This window comes from Bidens hawaiensis, unplaced genomic scaffold (assembly GCF_021521415.1).
Source record: "Bidens hawaiensis isolate Kalapana, Puna unplaced genomic scaffold, B.hawaiensis_p1.1 tig00000512_1, whole genome shotgun sequence".
Classification (NCBI taxonomy): Eukaryota; Viridiplantae; Streptophyta; class Magnoliopsida; order Asterales; family Asteraceae; genus Bidens; species Bidens hawaiensis.
The window spans coordinates 5,862,051-5,882,947 of NW_027491033.1; the positions used below are offsets into that span (position 1 = coordinate 5,862,051).

A 20,897-nucleotide genomic window follows, 5' to 3' on the forward strand; every position below is an offset into this window, starting at 1 on the left:
GTCAAACTACATGAGGTATTCATTCACTCACATATTCACTAACATATATTCTCGTTGTACTTACTCTGTTTACTTTAGTACTTTCTCTCTTTAGAACTGTACTGATTCTCACGTCGGATGGTGGTTACGGGAAGACCCCCCCCCCCCCTCTTGTCCTTCCCATAACGAGACTCACGGTGTCTGTTTTGCAGGTTCTGATCATTGGACTTTGGGAAGTGGTACTCATATTGTGTTAGTTGTTATCATATCCTACCATGTAGACTCATTGAATCCAGGACCCGACTAGGGGATTGGATCCGTGTTTCTTCACCTTGCTAAACAATCCTCTCGTTCCGTACAATTACACGAACGATACTTTTAAAAGAATACGTCAGCATTTCTTTTGGTGAATACCAATAAATGGCGTAATCAATTATATTATTCATCGTTAGACAAAACATTATCATTTTATTGATATGTTTAAATATCCGGTAAGCCTATAGCTTAAGAGCACAACCATGGTACACAGCTAGGTCACCCTATGCCCAACTACGGGATTTTTATATGCCTACGACGAGGTTCCTTTCTAACTATGCTACAGTGTCCCATCTATAACATAATACTAAAAGATTTTGCATGACTATAACGCCTGCCACACCGCTGCAAACATGGTGTTTAGGGGGGCTTTATTATTTACTTTTATTTAGCCAATCAAATCATCCATATAATTTTCTTTTTCCAACTTTTATAATTTGAATATTATATTAATTATATTATAGGTATGATTGAAATTACCATCCATGGTAATTTCAATCATACCTATAATATAATTAATATAATATTCAAATTATAAAAGTTGGAAAAAGAAAATTATGTGCATGATTGATGATACGATTCAATTCGAGACGAACCGAACCTCTAAAGAACTTGAGCAAGAAGAGAAAATTTCCACAAACTTTTTGATTAACCAATAGCTAACAGACTTTTTGATAAAATAATAATATGTTTATAAAGTGCTTAATAGATTAACATGTAACACACTTCTTGATCTCCTCAAATTCATATCACAGGGTCCGCAGATATTCTTAGTAGGTCAGGTGTGCACAGGGTGTTGCAGTGACCCATTCGTATCACTGTATCAGTTTATGTTAGAACCATATTCTTCATACATGAAACTAAATGACCTCATGAAGCAATAAATCAAACCAAAAGTTAATTACTCTGATTATTTTCTAATCGGTAATACTTATTAAGCTTTGAAACCTTTATACCTGAAACCAACAAACTAGTTTTATTTCTTATTTATTTATCATCATTCCACCCAAAAGCTTGTAATGGTAGCGGTGACTGGTTTATGGTGGTGGTTAGTGGTGGTGACTAATGGTACACTACTAAACAAAATCCAAAATTTTAACTTAAAAAGGTCTCATAGTACACATCAAATGAAAACTCTTCATAGTTCATCTTTGCCTGGTTCGGTTGTGGCTGTGGTGGTGGTGGTGGTGGTTGCTTGGATGGTCTCTTCCCCGCCCTCACGGTTCTTTTGAATGAAATCGATGATATCCTCCTTCGTCCTGTTTCCTTCATATGGAACCACCTTACCACTTGAAGTTTTGAAGTATAATGTTGGGTAACCTTGAACTTCAAATAAGTCGCTTGTAATGTCGTTGTTTGATCCATCCTGATGCAAAAATGTTTAAAAGTTTATAAAAGAAACCAATCAAATTTTTCAAAATCTGCCTACAAATGCTTTCAACCTATTAAAAAGTTACTTATAATATATCAAGTATATGGCCGTTTGTTCCAAAACCTATAATATGTTGAGAACAGGATAATGCGCTATTGCAGTTGCACTCGGTGAATAAAGGGTAATCAAGGCAATTACATAATCCAACCGTTTTATCTTGTGTATCATATTCAAAGCAATAAATGCATTATTCAGTTCTCAACATATTATTGGAATTCTCTAAGGGTTCTACGTAAAACACAGTTTTTGAAAGGATGAAAGGAACAAAATAAATCATTTACTTTTTACAAATTTAAAACTTTGAAATACAAGAAAATGGTTAAAATATTGCGTATTCATCTCTTCTAACATGTTAATAGCATACATAAACAAAATTCGTTTGTTTATAGAGACGACACATGTGTAGGTAAACATTTAAAAGTGAAAAAGAAAAGGCATACAGACAAATTAATTTAACGTTTTTTTATTGTATACACAGCCATTTGGATGTAACAACTAAAAGTTTTCAAAAATACAAACCATTGATAGAAAATTAATTCTTTTCGTTCTCGCAATAATTTAGTATTCTGCAATGCACCCTCCACATATATACAACTTTAGCTAGTATTAAGTAAGAAACAAGGGGGAACTTACGAATTTTGCAATCACAACACCAGCATCATTTTCAAAGGAGGCAGCCACTTCATCCAAGATTGGAGCCAGTTTCTTGCAGTGGCCACACCACGGTGCATAGAACTCCAGTAGAACTGTGGTTCCAAACCATAAGCTTAGAACAAGACTAAATAAAAATATATAAACACAAAATCTTACTGTTCTTCTTGGAATCCAAAACCATGTCTTTAAGGCTGTCAGCAACCACCACCTTCACGGGTTCATCGTTGGTTTCTGGAATTGGCTCTGACTTTACAAACGCCTTTACTTTTCCATCCTGAAAATGTCACCATTCAGTTTTATATCATTGCCTGAAGTGTATTTAAACTTTAAAAGCTTAATATCTCCTAAACCATTTAATTAAAAAATAAATTAGAAGCGTTTTAAATAATATCTACTAGATTAATTGTTTATAGAATCCAGTCATTTTGACACCTCTAATAAAAAATAGTTTCAGATCAAGTAATACATACATGAATGTACTTATATTCTTATAATTAGTATTGTTAACTTGATTAATGAGATATCAAGTACGGATGTGCAAGTAACCAAAAAATCTGATCTGTAACCAAAAAAACAATATGAAATAACCAATCCCAAACAAAAACTGACGTTTTGGTTTTTATTTTTCGGAAAAACCTAACTTTCAGTTCGATTTTGGTTTTGCACGTAACTAAAAACCGAAAAAAACTGAACCGATTAATGATTTTTCATTTTTCATCTATTTTGAATGTCAGGTACTTTATAATAGTGTAATCCATATATTTTAGCTTGAATGTATGATAATCAATTAATTATTAATTAACTAACAAAAAGATATATACCCAAAACCATTATTTTTTGGCCAGCTTTATTTCCAAACCCATTCAACCGAAATGGTAAAACCAGAAAATCCAAAACCGAACCGAATCTAAAAAAAAACCGAAAACCAAATGATTTCCAAAAACTCAAAAACCAAAATTTCGGTTTTTGATGTTTTAGTCCAAATGTATAATAATCAGTCAATCATTAATTAATTAATTAACAAAAAGATTTAAGCCCAAACCCATTATTTTCGGTCAGCTTTTTTTTCCGGCCCAAAAGTCTCAAGCCCAAACGGTAAAATCCAAACCGAAAACCAAAAACAGGCATTTTTCAAAAACTCAAAAACCCGAACTTCGGGTTTTTGGTTCGGTTTGAGTCCAAAACTAACCCATGCAAACCGCGAAAGAAGTTGAAACATACCACGTAGTCCTTCAACCAAGGAGCGAGTTGATCAATTTCAACATTCGAGTTAATAAACTTGAGACCGTTATTGTTTTGCACAACAAGAACAGGTGACTGGTCCTCTTTAAGCCCAAAATACTGCACATCCAGTTTGACAAAAAGTTCATGATGGAGTCAAAGTCAAAAAATAAATAAATAAATGAATAAAGAAAAATTATATTACCTGCAATGCAGCTTGACTAGCTTTAAGATCACCCAAAAGGAAGTTTAATCCCTCTCCTTTGTATAAACCAGCAACTTCCGTGTATTTTGATTTAAAGCCATCAATAAGTTCATGGCTAAAATCCAAAAACAGCATAGCCTACCAAAAGAAGAACAAAGTGTTTATGTAATAAACAAACCAAACATTCAGTGACCCATGCAGTGGGAAGCTTGTTGGTGTTAGTTTACTTAATAAACGAACGGACATGAACAATAACTTTTGTTAATTTAGATAAACGACAGAGCATAAACACATGCCATTCTTGTCCGTAAATGTCCTCTACATCCGTTCATTTAAGTTCGCGTGTTTACGCTTGTTTAAGTTCTTTCGTTTATATTCGTCACCATGTATATAAACTTTTTAGGTGGATTATACATTTATATGTTAGTCTAGTTTTAGATACTTTCTAGGCCCAATATATTGTTGTTCACATTTACTTTTAATTGGTTTTAGGTCAGTTATGTCCGTTTGTTAACGTTCGTGAACCATTCCTTTATACATTTAGCGAACGGATATAAACGAACGCGAACACATTCCTTTTCTTAATGAATGAACACAAACAAAAAAAACTGCGTTCGTGTTCATTTTACAAGCCTACATCAAAATAAGTAAACATGATATATACCTTTGCGTTGGGACTTTCAAAGTATTTGACTAGAAACGGTTGGTTTGCTGGACTTTGGTCAAAGAGTGTCACGAGAGGAATGCTAGAGTCTACTATGAATTTCTCCAAAGCATCAACATCAAATTTCTGCAAATTAGCAACCAGGGCGTTAATCAGTGACGAGTAAACATGTTATTGATACGTATGGCTAGGATTGTTCAAAAAGCTCGTGGCCCGCTCGAAGTTCGATTGTAAAAAAGTTTGTTTGTAAATGTGTCGAGCCGAGCCCAAGCCAGGGTTGACTCGGCTCGTGGCTCGCTAGGTAACTGGCTCGTTGGCTCACTCAATCAGCTTGTATAAATTAAACTCCAACCTTTGATATATATAATAATAATAATAATAATAAATAAATAAAATTATTGAAAAAAGAACAAAATAACCATATAATATTTTGAATCTGGATGATTTTTAAAAGAACAAAAAAAATAACTATAATACATATAAGGTTATAAATTCTATAGTTTATCGAAAAAATAGTTTTTTTTTGTTTTTTATGTACATAATACATTTAAATAAAAAAAATAAAAAAAAGTAGAGAGCCACGAGCTGGCCTGAGCTTTTATGAGCCCAGTCGAGCCAGCTCGTTTAAGTTCGAGTTCAAGTCCGAGCCCAACCTGGCTCAGCACGTTTACAGCACTAAGTGTGGTGGTACCTGGAAATCGACAACCAGTTCATCAAACGGCTTAAGTACTCTAACGGTTGGGGTGGTCACTGATGATTCCCCACGGGGAAGGAGTTCGGCTTTTGTAGTGTGACCAAAGTCGTAGTCCGAACGCAGCTTGTCGGCTAAAATGGTGAAATTCTCAAACTCTTCACCTGATAATGTGGGGAAAATTCCTACCTGCAATGGTACATCAAACCCTTTAAGTCATGAGTAACAAGTAGGCTTGTAAATGAACCGACCATTCACTGAACAGTTCGTGGATTGTTCAACGGGAAGTTCATTTATTCAATAACGAATGAACATGAACAAAGTTTTTTTCTTTAAGTCAAACGAATGAACACGAACACATATCCCATTCGTTTGCTTATATACTCGTTAAAAATTAGAGCCTCATACAAATAAAATTATCACTGATTACAGTTTAGTCTAGTCTAGTTTCATTAATTTTTTAGGCACAGCATGTCCATGTTCACGTTTATTTTTAGCTTGCTTAGTTATGTTCATTTATTATCTATGTTTAGTTATTCTCGTTCTTTTACGTTCATGAACCATTCGTTTACACAATTAACAAACGAATGCAAATACGTTCATTTTCTAAATGAATGAACGCAAACAAAAAAATGCTTGTTTGATTGTCCGTTGTTCGGTTAAACTTAAATGAACGAACAGGAAGAAAGTTAGCAGGGGAAAGACAGATTAAAAAGCTTACCACAAAGACTTTCTTCTCATCAATAAGGCTACCTACATCTTCTGCAGTTTTGATTTCAAACGATGCAGGACCCACTTGTTTCTTCAAGTATTCAACAATACCATCAGCCTCACGAGGGCCTTTGTAGTCTTGAACAAGTTCTCCTCCATTCTTCAAGATCTTGATTGTGGGGAAACCTTGAATCTCAAACTGTTCTGCAAGTGGTTTGTTTTCTTCAGCATTGGCATCAACCTTTGCTAAAGCAACCGGAGGATCATGGCTTGATAACACAGATGCAGCCTTTTCATACTACACAAAAAAATACAAGTGAAAAAATGTTCCTTTTAGATATAGCTCATTTCAAAGAAGACATTATCTTCCTAAGTCAACGGAGTTGACCAAGTTGAACAAGATAGATACCTCTGGAGCAAGATTCTTACAGTGACCGCACCTGTCAAAAAAAAAAAGCAGGATACAATTTGCTTATGTTAGCAATGGAATAATTTCATAAACATTTAGAAAATAGGGTGAATTCTACACTCATAGAATTCAGATACATGTAATCCAAAAGTAGCTCAAAAGAATTGAGAAACTGATTCTCTTTTAAAAAGTATGAAACACTTTACATAAATCATACAATCTGAAAACAATTTATAAAGAATAGTGTTTAAACTACTCAACTGCACACCTTTTAAACAATTAATTAATTCTATATATTATTATAAATCCAGATCCAGATGAGTCCAATAAAAAACCACTTATTAAATTCAACAGAATATAATCAAATATCAGTTCATAAAAAATTCCTAAATCGCAGTTCTCGTTGCGTAAATCGTAAATCGTAAATCGCACTAACAAAACTCGATCTAAAACCTCTCCCAATTTCCTTACCAATTCACCTCTAGATATCAACTACAAAGCTAGATCTGTATCTAAAAACACACACATGCAAGTAATTAACATAAACGAAGTAATTAAAACTTCAAATGAACACAACAATTAACATCATCAATCAAATCAACAGTTAGGTCTTGACTTTTAACTCATGACTTAATAAAATCAACACAAATGAATAATAATAACAATAAATGGAGAAGATATAGTTAGTTTGATACCACGGAGCATAGAACTCAACGACGATGAATTTGTGTTTGGACACGACTTCTGTGAAATTGGAGTGATCGAGAGTCAACACGTGTTCCTTCTCGGCCGCCTCAGTAGCTGACGAGAACGAAGCAATTGATGATACGATAACTACCAAGAAGAAGACGAGTAGAGGAGTTGAAACCCTAGAAGCAGACGCCATTGTTGTGAAGCTTAGCTTTCTCTCTCTAGAAGTCACAAGTGTTATCGCATGTTATGTGAGAAGGAGGAGACCAAGACAAAGCGATGAATTCAGTCGGAATAAATATAAATACATATGGGAATTGTGGAATTGCACTATACGTCGTCGTTTTGGGTCATTGTATGACATCAAGATATTCTAGATGGGTAGATAAAATGAAAATAGGAATAGTCGTTCTTGACAAGTAAATGATATGCTAGTGCTAGATATAGGTGGATCTAGTCCATAAGTTTAATCCAAAATCAAGTAAAAATTAAATTACATCTTTAATAATCCATTATGTAAATATTTAACACTAGTTTGAGACCCGTGTATTACACGGATAATTGATGAAAAATTTAAACTTTAATCATTAAGTAAAATATATTCAACAACATGATCATATGTTGTTAATACAATTACAATTTACGTTAAAATTACAGAAAATACATAACTTAGATTACAAAAATATGTTACAAATAAGTAAAACTTTCTTTGTACATTACATTTGTGATTGTATTGGCCGGTATACATTGTTTATCAAAAACCAAAATCTTTAGTACATGTCTGCTTATAACTCTTGATTACGCAACATATTACGCGTGACAAATAAGGTTCTTCAAGTATATAACAACCCTAAATAAATGATAATGTATCCATGAAACTAACCCAAAAAATATTCATATACATAAAATATCATACATTTTTAATCAGTTAATATGATGTCATTTAAGATCATCAACTCATGTTTATCCAAAAATCATGATTATCCCAAGAACCAGATTACTTGAACTTTGATGAGATAATCATTCTTAGAATCTTTAGAATTTGAAATTGATTGATCATGATAAATTTGTTGTCATTAATATTCTATATGTGACAAATTGTTAATTGATTTTATATTTTACAATTAACAATTGTATAATCAAGCAACATATAAAACCGAAAATTAAAATATAACAAAATGATTTCTTTCATTTCATATGAATGTAATTGCTAGAAAAATGGCAAAGACATACTAACCTTAAAACATGTTCAAATAATAATATTTATTTTGAGTTAGCAAAATATTAAAAATTTTAAAGTTGCATAAAGTGAATGTAGTGATTCTTATTTATAATAGTTGAAAGTATTGGATTAAGAATATTTATATTTTGAATACTAATCCCGTGTTATTAGTTAATACTGAATGTAGTGATTCTTATTTATAATAGTTGAAAGTATTGGATTAAGAATATTTATATTTTGAATACTAATCCCGTGTTATTAGTTAATACTATGGGAAGTTGTTAGAATATTTAACTAATTGATATATATATATATATATATATATTAATGTAACAACATGAAAATTTCGAGTTCAAAGTATCAACTTTCCAAAGTCTAGGGACTAAATTTGCCAAAATTCCAAATTTGAGGGTTTAAATTGAAAATTCTGATTTCCTGACCCATCGCGCTACGCGATGAGTCAGAGGAGAGCCCCATCGCGTATCGCGATGGGGTACCTGACACAACGTGACACGTGGCACACGGTGGCATCATGTACTGCCACGTGTCACCACGTGGCAACACTGCTGCCACGTGTTGCCACGTGGAGCGGTGCCTGCCACGTGTCGACGCGTGGCAGGTCTACGCTGTGAGTCAGCAGACCTATATCGCGATACGCGATAGGTCTGCTGAGGCACCATCGCGTAGCGCGATGGGAGCCAAATTTTCGTCTATAAATAGCAGCCATGGGGTGTTCATTTTACACATCCAAACTCAGTTGTTCTCTCTCTCTCTAACATCTCACTACAAACCGACAATCATATAAACGATTTGCCTCGATAAGCGTGCCACGATCCTTTGTTTGTGTACACCGTTTCCTCGAAGTTTATACCACCCTCCACCCTCATTCATCAAGAAGGCGTTATTATGGCAAAGAGTCCCGAAAGACGTGCTGACGAGTGTTGAAGTTGGCAAATCAAAGTTGATCGAGAAAAGTAAAGCGGCGTCGGAGTGCTGCTCAATTCTCTAGAGTTTCTATACGCCACTAAGGTTAGGCGTAATATCGAATTCAATATAAATTTAATATTATATTCAAGGCTTAAGCCTTAAGTTGAGAATATACTCGATACCTCGATAAAAGAAAAGAAAAGAAAAGAAAACATAACAAAGAAATGAATGAAAATATGATTATGAATATTGTGATAACATATATATGTGTGTAAGTATATATGTATATATTTTTTGTTATGAAATATTATTTAATGAATAAAGAGTATTCTTAAATAATAAAAGAAAAGATTACGTTTCTTGGAGAAGAAGAAACGTCGGGTTTTTAATATAAACTAAAGGTTTAAAGGTTTTCAAGTAAATACGAATTGAACTAAAGGTTCAATCGAGGATTGAGATATAAGACTAAAGGTCTTAAGCCGGATCGTGTATCCGACTAACAAATATTTATACTCGTACTATAGGTGCGAGATAAAGAAAGGGAAAGACCCTTGGACGGTGAGTGAAGCCGATCCTAAAGATACAAGGTGAATACGCCCCCAAACTTTTACTTATTTTAAAACGAGTCAAACGTGTTATTTGAAATTGTTTACAAGGAACTATGTGTTCCTAAAACCGTTATAAATAAAGGGTATAAACCTAGCCCTCAGGCTGTGGTATACGTATGTCTGGATCCTTACATAGGTGATACTATGCGATGTATGGGCATGATCGCACCACCCTTGGTCGTAGGACGCTCTCCTGCAGGGAGTACGACCTTATGTGTATATTTACGGGTACTTAACTAAGTAGAACGCTGCGGTGTTTGCTGAGGTGACCTAGCGTAGAGGCTCATATTTATAATGTGTTATTTGACTTTGTTATTCCTAAGCCACGTTGGGCCGAGGCAAGCGTAGTCTCGAGGGGTAATAAAGTAAAAGAAACATTTTTGCTTCAGCGTGTTCACCAGCATTCGTTGCTGACGTATTTTCTTACATTTTGCAGGTGAACAAAGTTAGAGCTTGGAAATGACGAAGTACTAATATCCGATGGCTCGGATTTCTTTTGTATAAAGTTTAATATGGTGGTTTGTAAAACATAAACAAGTAATCTTTTGTATTTAAGTTTGGGAATCTTTTAAAATCCCAACTTTTGGTTAATGTAAATATTTACAAATTAAACCCACAAGTTTTATAAGACTTCCGCTAAATTAGCGTAACTCTGATTTATTTACACTTGTGGTACCAACTATTGATCATACTCCTAGGCCTAAGATGGGGGTGTGACAATTAACAACTTATAGAACAAAAGAAACAAAGATTTCAGATTTTATGAAAGCATGGTAAATGACTTTAAACCGGATTAACTATATGTTTTTTAGAAAAATTAATGAGAAAATGGAATATATTCTTGAAATATAATGAGTAACATGATTAAGTTATGAATAATAAAAAATAAAAAAAAATAATATACATTTCTATTAAGCTACATTATAATTAAGATGTAAATCTTTTAATGAAACTTTATAAATTTTAATAATAAATGTTATAACTGTATTTTTTATATAAAAATTTGTGTATAACTTTATTATTTTGAATATAAATCATAATAAATACTTAAATTTTGTATTAATCAACAGGTAAAACTAACATAACCCAAGTGTTGTATTTGTATAAAAATAAAATTATTAATTTAATATAATATCGAAATTATGTAAATAACTGATGAAAACAATATTCTAGGTTTCAATATCCTAAATGATTATTGAAAAACGAAAATAGTGGAATGAAATTGAAACAGATTTTTTGGTTTAACGTTTTGAATGATTTTAGTCAAGTAATTTATCTTATAAGGCATATTAAATTAAATATATTTAAATGAATAAAAAATTATAAATCAACCCATAAAATATATATTTCTGAACCATTTTTGTTTGAGTTATGAAAGGAAATATTGAAAATTTTGATATTGACCTTATTGCTAAAACTCTTTATACTACACAAAAAGTCATATAAAAATGACAAATAGTTCATATAGTAAATCGTTATACATATGAATTATAATTATAATTTTCAAGATATATATAATAGGTATTTTTCATGTTTGCAATATTATTCAAAATGTTTGGAGAAAATTAGAAAAATAAGCATTTTCTTGAGTTCAAATGCATATGAGAAATTTTTAATACAACTTTGAAACCAAACTTATATAAAAAATTTTGCACTATTGCTCGAATCAGTTTATAATCAAATTTTATTTTTCCAGACAAGTCCAAATTCTTTGACAATGATGCACCTTTATATTCTCTAGTTTGCAATTAGGTGTGACTTTAAAATTTTATTCTAACATGTTTGCAATTTAAGTTTTGATATTTTCTTATTTCATAATTGATGTTAATGAATGAATAAGTTATTATTTACATTTAATAAAAATATTGAATACATATGTTCAATTGCTTAAATGATAAGGACCATATGTTGAAATAAGTTGAAAAAAAGTGAGGATGGTTAACAGAATGACAAGTGGTAAAAGTAAGTAGTCTTTTATTAGAATTGATAGATGATTAAAAAGATAAAAATGAATCATTTACTTTCTAGCTATTAACAACTTTTATTTCAATACTTTGTGTGACTGATTGCTTCACAACCTGAGTGAGCTATAGCTTGTTTACGTTTAAAATACTAAAATTTAAGCTTGAGCTCAACTCCAGTTCATGGTTTGACAAGTCTAACTCGTTTAAATTTAAAACACATTTAGTGTTTATTTTGTAATTTGGAAGTAAAGTATATATCAAAATAAATATTTGGATGGTTTTAGTTGGAGGTAAGTCATAAGAGATCATATTAATTTGTTTATAAATAAATTGAGTTGTGACTAATGTATATTAAGATTAAGTTTAAACTAAATGATCCACACGAGCTAGCCACGAACTTAGGTCATTTACAAACCAATCCAGCATGGTTGTGCCCGTTTATAACCGAGTCGATTAATTACATTTGATCGAGCTTTTATTAAGTTTTTTTTTCAATCGAGCTTCAAATCATGAGCTTTTCTACCACGCCATACATTTTTAAAACCCAGGTAATGCCCAAATTATCATATTTGTTGTATTGAGATATGCATGTTAGTTTTCTTTGTATAAGAAATAAGGTTATATAGATTACACACATAAGTTGGTGAATAGTTTTGATATAATTGTGAAAACAACATACTTCATCCATCAAGTGTGACTGATTCAGCTAACTGGTGCAAAAAATATTTCAACCGATTGTTAACAATGAATGTGATTATGTCCTCCTTTGTTGCATTGCCATCGTATGATATTAATGTGCCATTCGCAGATCTAAAGTAGAGCGTGTCGCAATCACTAATATCAAATATGTCCTTGGGGATGTCATTTGTTGTTCCATCCTATATTGAGTTATAAAAGAGAGAAGTTAAAACATGAACGCAAAAGAAAAATGATGCTTTTTTTTAAAAAAAAAATCCCACCAAAGTGTTCATATAAACTTAGGTTTTAGGTTATACTTGGAGACTAAACGATCCGCGCCACTCGTGATCTACTCAAAATCGAATTGATAAAATCTTGAATCGAACGAGTTCAAACAAGCTCGAGCTTATATTCAAGCTAATTTAATAAATGAGCTCAAACTTTACATAGCAAGCTTGATTAGGCTCGTGAGCTTAACTAAGCTTATTTATTTATATAATTTTATTTAATACATCAATTCAAACATATATACCACATTATGGTTAATATTATATATTATTATGATAAAATTAATTAAATAAAATATATTAAATTTTATACTAGCCTTGCTTGCGGTGCGCACATATGATGTATGTATGTGTGAACCCTCGGGTGGGCAAAAGTGAAATTGCACTAATTTTGACATTATTTTACTAATCTCGTGAAAATAACGCTAAAAGTGACGGACAGTTAATCAGGCATCATGTAGTGGCGTTGATAGCTGAAAGATAAGGGTACATGCACCGATCAGCCGGTGTCCTGATGATTGAGTGCTATGTACCTTATGTCCAAGGCTTGATGCAAAACTACTATCGAGCCGGGGGTCTCACCGGAAGCAGCCTCTCTATCCCTATGGGGTAGAGGTAAGGCAGCCTACATCTTACCCTCCTCAGACCCTACCATAGCTTTGCTATTGGTGGGATATACTGAGTACGATGATGATGATGAAATTTTATATAAAAATCTTATATTATAATAATATACAAATATAATTATAAATTTAGATAATCATATAATTAACAAGTAAAATGATTATACCCTCGTGAAGTCAAGCTTGAACTTGATATATTACTCACGAGTTAAGCTCAAACTTTTATAATAAAGCTCTTAAAAGAGCCAAACTTTAACTTAAACTCTCTTAAGACAAACAAGCCAAGCTCCGGCTAAGCTCGGCTTGTTTTGAATGATAGTAAGAACTCAATGATTTAGACATTAATCTCATCCAACATAAAAACAAAATTAATAATAATAATTGAAAAAAAGGACCAGAAACTTACCAAACGCGCCACCATGATATCATCATCATCTACAAAGAAAACAGCAACCTCAGGTATGAATGGAGCAAAATCTCTGAACCGTCCACAAGATGGTACATCAATATCAAGCAACACTGCATTAAAAAAAACAAAAACTTAAAACCTGGAAAAACAACATAAAATATTGGTTTTCACATATGAATCATACACAGTTTATTAATAATGTTTCACATAAAACCAAACACAAACCGTTCTTTTGTGAGTTCAAAACCATATCTTGAAGGCTATCGGCAACCACCACCTTTAAAGGCTCGTTGTTGGTTTCAGGAATCGGTTGTGACCTTAAATATGGCTTTAGTTTTCCGTCCTACTCATAAGTTATTTTTGGATCCAATTACAATAAAGAGTCAGGTAGGCGGACAACAAATATTTAAAAAAACATATTATAAGGACATAATTACCTTATATTCATTTATCCAAGGTAAAATATCTTCAGGCTTTAGATTTGATTTCATGTACCTTGAACCATAATTGTTGTATATGAAAATGACAGGTAGTTGATCCAATCTCAGGCCATCATACTGTTCACCCAAAGGAAACCAACCATGTGATTAATTTTCAAATTATCATACTAGGTTTCATTGAATCAACCTAACTTTCTGTCATCGTATGACCTTTTTTGACCTATATATCATATGGCCCGTATAATGTCATATACGGTATGTATGATGTCATACGAGTCGTATGACACATCCCTGTGCACAAATGAACCGAACATTCAACGAACTATTTGACATGAAGTATGTTTAGTTCGTTCAGGTAAATAAGTTTTTGTATATCTTTTAGGTGATTATGCCTAGTCATTGAGTTAATTAAGAATGCCAATTTCAATTTTTCAAACTAATATATGTTATTTTGTGTTTGTTTATTTTTGTCCGTGTTCATTTATGAAATTAAAGAACGAACATGTTCGGTTATGTGTTCGTGAACTGTCCATTTGTTCAGTAAATGCTTAGCATATGAGCATGAACAATGCTTCCTCCGGTTATGTTTTTGTCGGTGACACACTAGTTTGTCAGTCAAAAGTAGTAAAAAATATCATACGTGCCATATCCTCATACGGCTCGTATGCCCATACAGACCATATGACACGTCACTGGTAGCCAAATATAACTAACCTTGAAGACATCTTCATGATCTATCCTAGGATCAGCCAAATAGAACCATAGTCCTTTGCCTTTATATTGAGCAGCAACATTTTGCAAATTGAATTTGAAACTCTTAAAATCCTCACATTCGAAATCTACATATAATGTCACCTAAACAAAAATCAATAACTATTATTTCATGCATTTGAAAGCAATAAACAAATAAATACAATATTTGTTAAAAGCTAGCAAAATTATTGCAAGATTAACCTGTTCAGCAGAAAGTTGAGAAAGCCACGACATAATCTTATCAGGTGTGTTCTTGTCGGAAACAAGAGGAATGCTAGATTCTATAATAAAATCTTTCATGTCACGAACTTGAAAATTCTGTACGTACAATAACAGAATCAGTCAATTAATCAAACCCAGTACAAATCACACCAATAGAAAAACTATTAGCAATGTATGGGGACTTAATTGTGTTACAGTACCTCGGACTCATCAAAGAGCTCATCATACGGTTTGAAAAACCTAAGTGATGGTATTGTTATATATAATTCGTCACCGCGAGGAAGGAGGCTGCCGGCATCCATAGTGTGAAAAAAATCATAGTCCCATAACTCAAACATTAGTTCGTTAGCTACCAACGTAAAGTTCTCGAATGCCTCCCCGGAAAATATAGGAAACATTCCAACCTATAAATAAATATAATCAAATATCAATTTCCTTCTCACAAAAAATTTAACTATACTAAGCCTCGCAAAAATGAGTGAATTTACGATATAATTCTCTTACAAGGACAAAGTGTTATAAGCGAAAAAAATGTTTTGGGTCGGGTTCTAGCCAACACGTAATCATGATGATTTAAAATAAGATTAAGAGCACTTACAACCGAAATCCTGTCTCCATCAATGAGACTCATAGCATGTGTAACATTTTTTATTTCTGTTGACGGGTGACGTATTAATCGCTTGAGAGTTGTCACTATACCGTCAGCCTTTCTAGGACCGGCATAGTAATTGAACCCGGTTACCCCATTTTTTAAGACCACAATAGTCGGGTAACCTGTTACATCGAACTGATCTGCAAGTTCTTTATTATCGTCAGCACTACCGTCAATTTTTGCTAGAACAATTGGTGGGTCATGATCACTCAGCAACGATGCAGCTTTTTCGAACTATGATTGTAAACTTGTTAATGTAATTAGAAAACTAAAATAAAAATATGTTTGTTATACGTTAAAAGTAAGATAATTACCTCTGGGGCAAGTTTCTCAACGTATTCGCACATGAGTCTATGCATCTTCTCACTGAAACAAGCACACATTCGGTTTCAAGCTGAAACTGTTTAAAACATAATCGAACTACGTGCTTGGTTTTTGGTTCCGTTTAAAACAATATTGAATTAAGTTTGGTTTTCAGTTCCTAAAATTTGAATTTGATTTAAATCAAGTAACAAATTAAACTGAGACTAATAAATAATAATTACTTATTCGATTCGGGTTTTAACAAATTCTGAATTGGGTTTCGGTTTCTGGTTCCAAACTTTGAATTTGGATCAAACCGAATAAACGAATAACCAGTAATGGTTATTTATTAAGTCCAATCCAACCACATTTTTAGGCCATTCTTATTTAGTCCAACCCAATATAGAAAAAAAATATATAAAATAAATAAATAAATAAATACGATCGGGTTAAATCTTCAAACTGAATTGAATTCTATTTTCACCTTTTCGGTTTAGACCGAATTAATCTTCAAATCGAATAAACCGAAAACCAAACAGATCAACATTATACATTCCTATTTCTCTGATCCTAGCATTGTATGCCTTTTGGTATAATAACAAACAGCTAAACTTTGACTTTTAATGTTGACTTAGTCAACTTCACATTGCATTGAAAATGACTTCAGATCTAACGACAAAACAAAATCAAATTAAGGTTTGCACTTTGCAGTTCAAACTGAGACGTTAAACTCACCATGGTGCGTAAAACTGAACGACGAGGAAGTCATTGTCCGAAGCAGCTTGGGAGAAGTTATGGTGATCCAAAGTCAACACGTGGTTTATTGCACCAGCATTAGTATTGGAAGAAACTGATGATATTAACAAACTTAAAATCGTTACAGCATTGAAGATGAGTTGACTTTTGTGACAGATTCTCAGCTCCATTGTTGTGGTTGGATTGCTGCATCTGTCCATTTCCCTAACCATTTTGTATTCAAATCTGTCAAATGATTAAATATAATTATTAAGAATATAAAAACAACTATTTTAGACTTTAAATACCAGGTGTCAGGGCCGTCCCCCAAAATTAAAAAAAAACTCAAGGCCCGGGACATGAAAAACAAAAGGCCTTAGAATGCAAATTCAAAAACTCTTATATATTTTAGACAAATGTGATAATAATAATAATAATAATAATAATAATAATAATTAAACAAAAATATTTTTCGCAAAATGATCTAACTAAAACATTTAAACTAATCCGATGCTCCTCAAGCATTTTTTAAATGATCCATGATCTCTAAAACATCGTTCTAAATAGTAATAATCGTCAATCTGTTAAGTCTTTCTTGGAACATTGTTGATCGCCCGCTACCCTAAAAACATATGTATCTTCACAATTTTCTCTATCCGTGCTTACTTAACTCTTCTTCTATTATACTATTTCTACTTTTTTTGGCTAACGAATAAATATTTAGCTTTAGGGGGATAATATCTTAAATAAAATAATTTAACATAAAAAATCGAATAAATTTACCGATGGTATACTAATTAATAAAATTAATTTAATTAACTAATAGAATTAATTATATGACATACAGAAACCTACAAACTCAAACATTACAATAAATACACATGGGGCCTTACTGTTATTACTATTATTTATTATTACTATTAATTTTAATTGTAAAATGATGTGAATGATGGGCCTGGTCCAGAAAAACACACATACATATAAGTATATAACCATATAAGTCATAAAATCCTATGGGCCCTAAGGGGGAGTGGGCCTGGGGCTTGAGCCCTCCTGCCCTCCCCTTGGGCCGGCCTGCCAGGTGTCCTTTGATACTTCTATACTTTTATACAAAGCAACAAAACTTTTGAAAATATAAGTTAACTAGTTTATATGCCCGTGTGACACACAGGTTGAAGAAAATAATTTTTAAAACATAATAATAAATGTAATCTATGAAACATAGTGCTGAACTAAACCATCTTCAGTGATCTTTAATTTCTTGATTGGCTTTAATTTGGTTAGCCCATAACAATCTGATCTTATCTGAAATAGTATTCCTGAATACATGGCATAGCTTAGCCCCACTCCAACCTTCAATGAACACAATGAAACCTGAATACAAATTGTCGCATACATGTTAAAAGTGTCACGTGAACATAACATAATTATGATTTCAAAAAAACATATTGCTAAACTAAACCATCTTCAGTGATCTTTAATAAACCAATTATATCCAAGGACATAACCCATTTCGCTTGCAGTCAAAATATTAGGATCAACAGCAATGTTTCTACACAAAAATTCAGCATATAATCAAGAATAAACTATCCAAAGACAGTAGTAAAATAACAGTACAACTTTTCTGCACTAAAATCAACATACAATCAAAGACAAAACTGTCCAAACACAAAAGTAACATGGCAGATCAACAACAACAAATATTGGTTTGACTCATTTGTTTTTTACAATAGTTTCCTAATTGAGTTATACCCTCGAGAATATCACTCAAAGTTTCAAACATATAAATCACATCTAAAACACAAGATTCTCATATATAAAGTACAGTGGATTAACCTCATCATCCCATTCAGATGAAAAAAGATTTTCATATATGAATTAACCTCAACACCTAGAGATAAGCTTCTTTGAAAATCTGGTTTTTAACATCATTAAGGTTCATATTCAAATTAGATAGTGAAATCAGAAACTACAATACATAATTCGAATTATATAGTCCCACGGAGTGCATCAGTTCTACTATCAATTTGCACACTAACAAAATATAAAAGTACACAGTACACTGAATATGAGCATAAGAGATTGTATATTGAAAAGCATATTGTTGCACCTTCCAACGGAAAAGATTTCATGATTGTATATTGAAACCAAACGACTTCGATTGATTTTTCTGTTTGTGATTAGTTTAAATTTTTCAAAATTTGGACTATGCTAAAAATGAAGCAACTTATCATAAAATACTACAAATAATGGATGATATTAAACATATATGATAATGTATGTGACAAAACAAAATAATAATAATAATAATAATAATAATAATAATAATAATAATAATAATAATAATAATAATAATAAAAAGAAAGTTCACCTTTAGCAAGCAAGATGCGTTGAATTCAACCATTACAAATCATTGAGATTTCAAAGATGATTTTAGAAGTACAAATGGTCAAACACTTAACACTCAATATGAAAAGATTAACATTACCCAAATTCACTCATTTATAAGGAAAGGAAGGTACACTACCCATATCAACCCATGTATAAGTAAAGAGATATTGCTTAAATCGACCCATTATAATAAATATTACTCTTTTTAACACAAATATAATCAAGGTCATAAAAGTAAGTTATGTTTTCATAAAAGTTAGAAACTAAGAAAACAGAATCGACATATAAGGTGAAGTCAATAATAGCAACAATGATAAGCATTAAATTGATGCACATCCTCCAAATTATATATGCAAACACTATATACAAAGCATAAGGTATGATATAATACCATGAAATTTGAAATTTGAAATCTAAAAATATACAAAGCATAAGGCATCATTAGAACCAATTTGAAATTTGAAATTTGAAATATACAAAGCATAAGGTATCATATTGAAGACCAAAGTTATTTGAAACTGAGAAGTTTGGTCCTTTGGGTTTAAAAAAAATTCAAGTGAGAGCATCACATTAACAACTGGACCAAATAATCATTTTTTTACCAAATATATATAGTCCCTGCAAACATAATCCAAATTTCTTATGAAAATATAGAATCAATAGCTTGTTTGCTACTTTCAAAGTTCCAGGTGGACAATATACAGATAATGTATCAATAAACTATAATCATTAAACCAACTTGGTTCTAATGATGCTGAAAATGGAGTTTCGATCTCTAAAACACAAGTTTGTGATATCAAACAATAAGTAGAACTACACTAACCTGCAGTAAATAGCCTTCCCACAAAAATGAACCACGATGTTGTCCCATTGAAGTGCTTTGAAATATATGGTGTTCATAAGCTCATGTTTTCATTTTCATCCTCACCTTTAAAGCTACAAATTACACAAAACTATAAATTTATGTACGTGTGACTTTTTTCTAACCAAATTGGATGAAGATTGAAGTTAAGTTAAATCGTGTTACTTGATAGGAACTTAAATCGCCGGATGCACACAGCCCTTGTAATCGACCATGTTCATCGGGAAAAGGCGGATTTGCACCGGTGACCACAAAGCTTTCTCCACTCTTGTTCTTTATAGGAAACTGAACACATCAACCCAAAGTTAAAATTAGACCAACAGATGGTTGAACCCCATGAACATCATAGCTAACCAAGGGTAATTTATACATAAATTCTTAAATTCAAAATCATTTAAAAAATGTACTCACCGATTCCTAAATCAATTCATACATACAATCTCCAATCACATCAGTTTCACGTTTAATTTGATTCACAAAAAGCTAGAAGCATGGATAAACTAAAAGAAACAAACAAAACCCCATATTGAAAGAATTAGATTAGTGATGAAATCATCCAATTTTTTAAACCAAATTCGACAAGTGAATTACTAAAAAAAATTGGACAGTGTTTCGTATGAACCCTACATGTATCAAAAGTTATACTTTTGGCGGAAACTTGTTATCGGGTGGTTCCAACGGATCAGCTTGGGTTAAAATATGTAACCACTGGATCTAGCATTCACTACATCCGCTAGATCCAGATAAAAAGTTTAGATTTTGAACCATATTGTTTTCCAACTTCAAAAGTCCAAACATTTTATTTGAATCGAACGAAAGAAAGGAAGGTAAATGAACTGAGAATTTGGTC

General features: G+C 32.2%; 2 protein-coding genes across 2 annotated transcripts; both read right to left on the reverse strand.

Moving 5' to 3' along the window:
• Positions 1–1,270: 1,270 nt before the first annotated feature.
• Positions 1,271–7,201, reverse strand: LOC143634950 (protein disulfide-isomerase-like). Its single transcript, XM_077102896.1, has 10 exons — positions 6,977–7,201; positions 6,282–6,312; positions 5,883–6,170; positions 5,162–5,350; positions 4,471–4,596; positions 3,807–3,944; positions 3,602–3,721; positions 2,537–2,654; positions 2,360–2,472; positions 1,271–1,660 (listed from the first exon to the last, which is right to left on the reverse strand). Exons 1-10 carry the CDS (start codon positions 7,165–7,167, stop codon positions 1,433–1,435), a joined length of 1,542 nt encoding a protein of 513 aa, XP_076959011.1. The 5' UTR covers positions 7,168–7,201; the 3' UTR covers positions 1,271–1,432.
• Positions 7,202–12,372: 5,171 nt separating this feature from the next.
• Positions 12,373–17,009, reverse strand: LOC143630817 (protein disulfide-isomerase-like). Its single transcript, XM_077099729.1, has 10 exons — positions 16,795–17,009; positions 16,071–16,122; positions 15,703–15,990; positions 15,305–15,508; positions 15,084–15,200; positions 14,844–14,984; positions 14,127–14,246; positions 13,915–14,032; positions 13,687–13,799; positions 12,373–12,570 (listed from the first exon to the last, which is right to left on the reverse strand). The coding sequence occupies exons 1-10, from the start codon at positions 16,983–16,985 to the stop codon at positions 12,373–12,375; spliced, it is 1,542 nt and encodes a 513-aa protein (XP_076955844.1). The 5' UTR covers positions 16,986–17,009.
• Positions 17,010–20,897: the final 3,888 nt, after the last annotated feature.

What these genes read in the sequence shown, in the direction of transcription:
- LOC143634950 (XM_077102896.1), bottom strand. Translation starts at nt 7,167, where the DNA reads ATGGCGTCTGCTTCTAGGGTTTCAACTCCTCTACTCGTCTTCTTCTTG. An exon ending in AACTGGTTGTCGATTTCCAG is followed by an intron (nt 4,597 to 5,161) that starts GTACCACCACAC and finishes GCTAATTTGCAG; the next exon opens with AAATTTGATGTTGATGCTTT. An exon ending in GTGTTGTGATTGCAAAATTC is followed by an intron (nt 1,661 to 2,359) that starts GTAAGTTCCCCC and finishes TTTTTGCATCAG; the next exon opens with GATGGATCAAACAACGACAT.
- LOC143630817 (XM_077099729.1), bottom strand. Translation starts at nt 16,985, where the DNA reads ATGGAGCTGAGAATCTGTCACAAAAGTCAACTCATCTTCAATGCTGTA. An exon ending in CTTGGATAAATGAATATAAG is followed by an intron (nt 14,033 to 14,126) that starts GTAATTATGTCC and finishes ACTTATGAGTAG; the next exon opens with GACGGAAAACTAAAGCCATA. An exon ending in ATATCATGGTGGCGCGTTTG is followed by an intron (nt 12,571 to 13,686) that starts GTAAGTTTCTGG and finishes AACTCAATATAG; the next exon opens with GATGGAACAACAAATGACAT.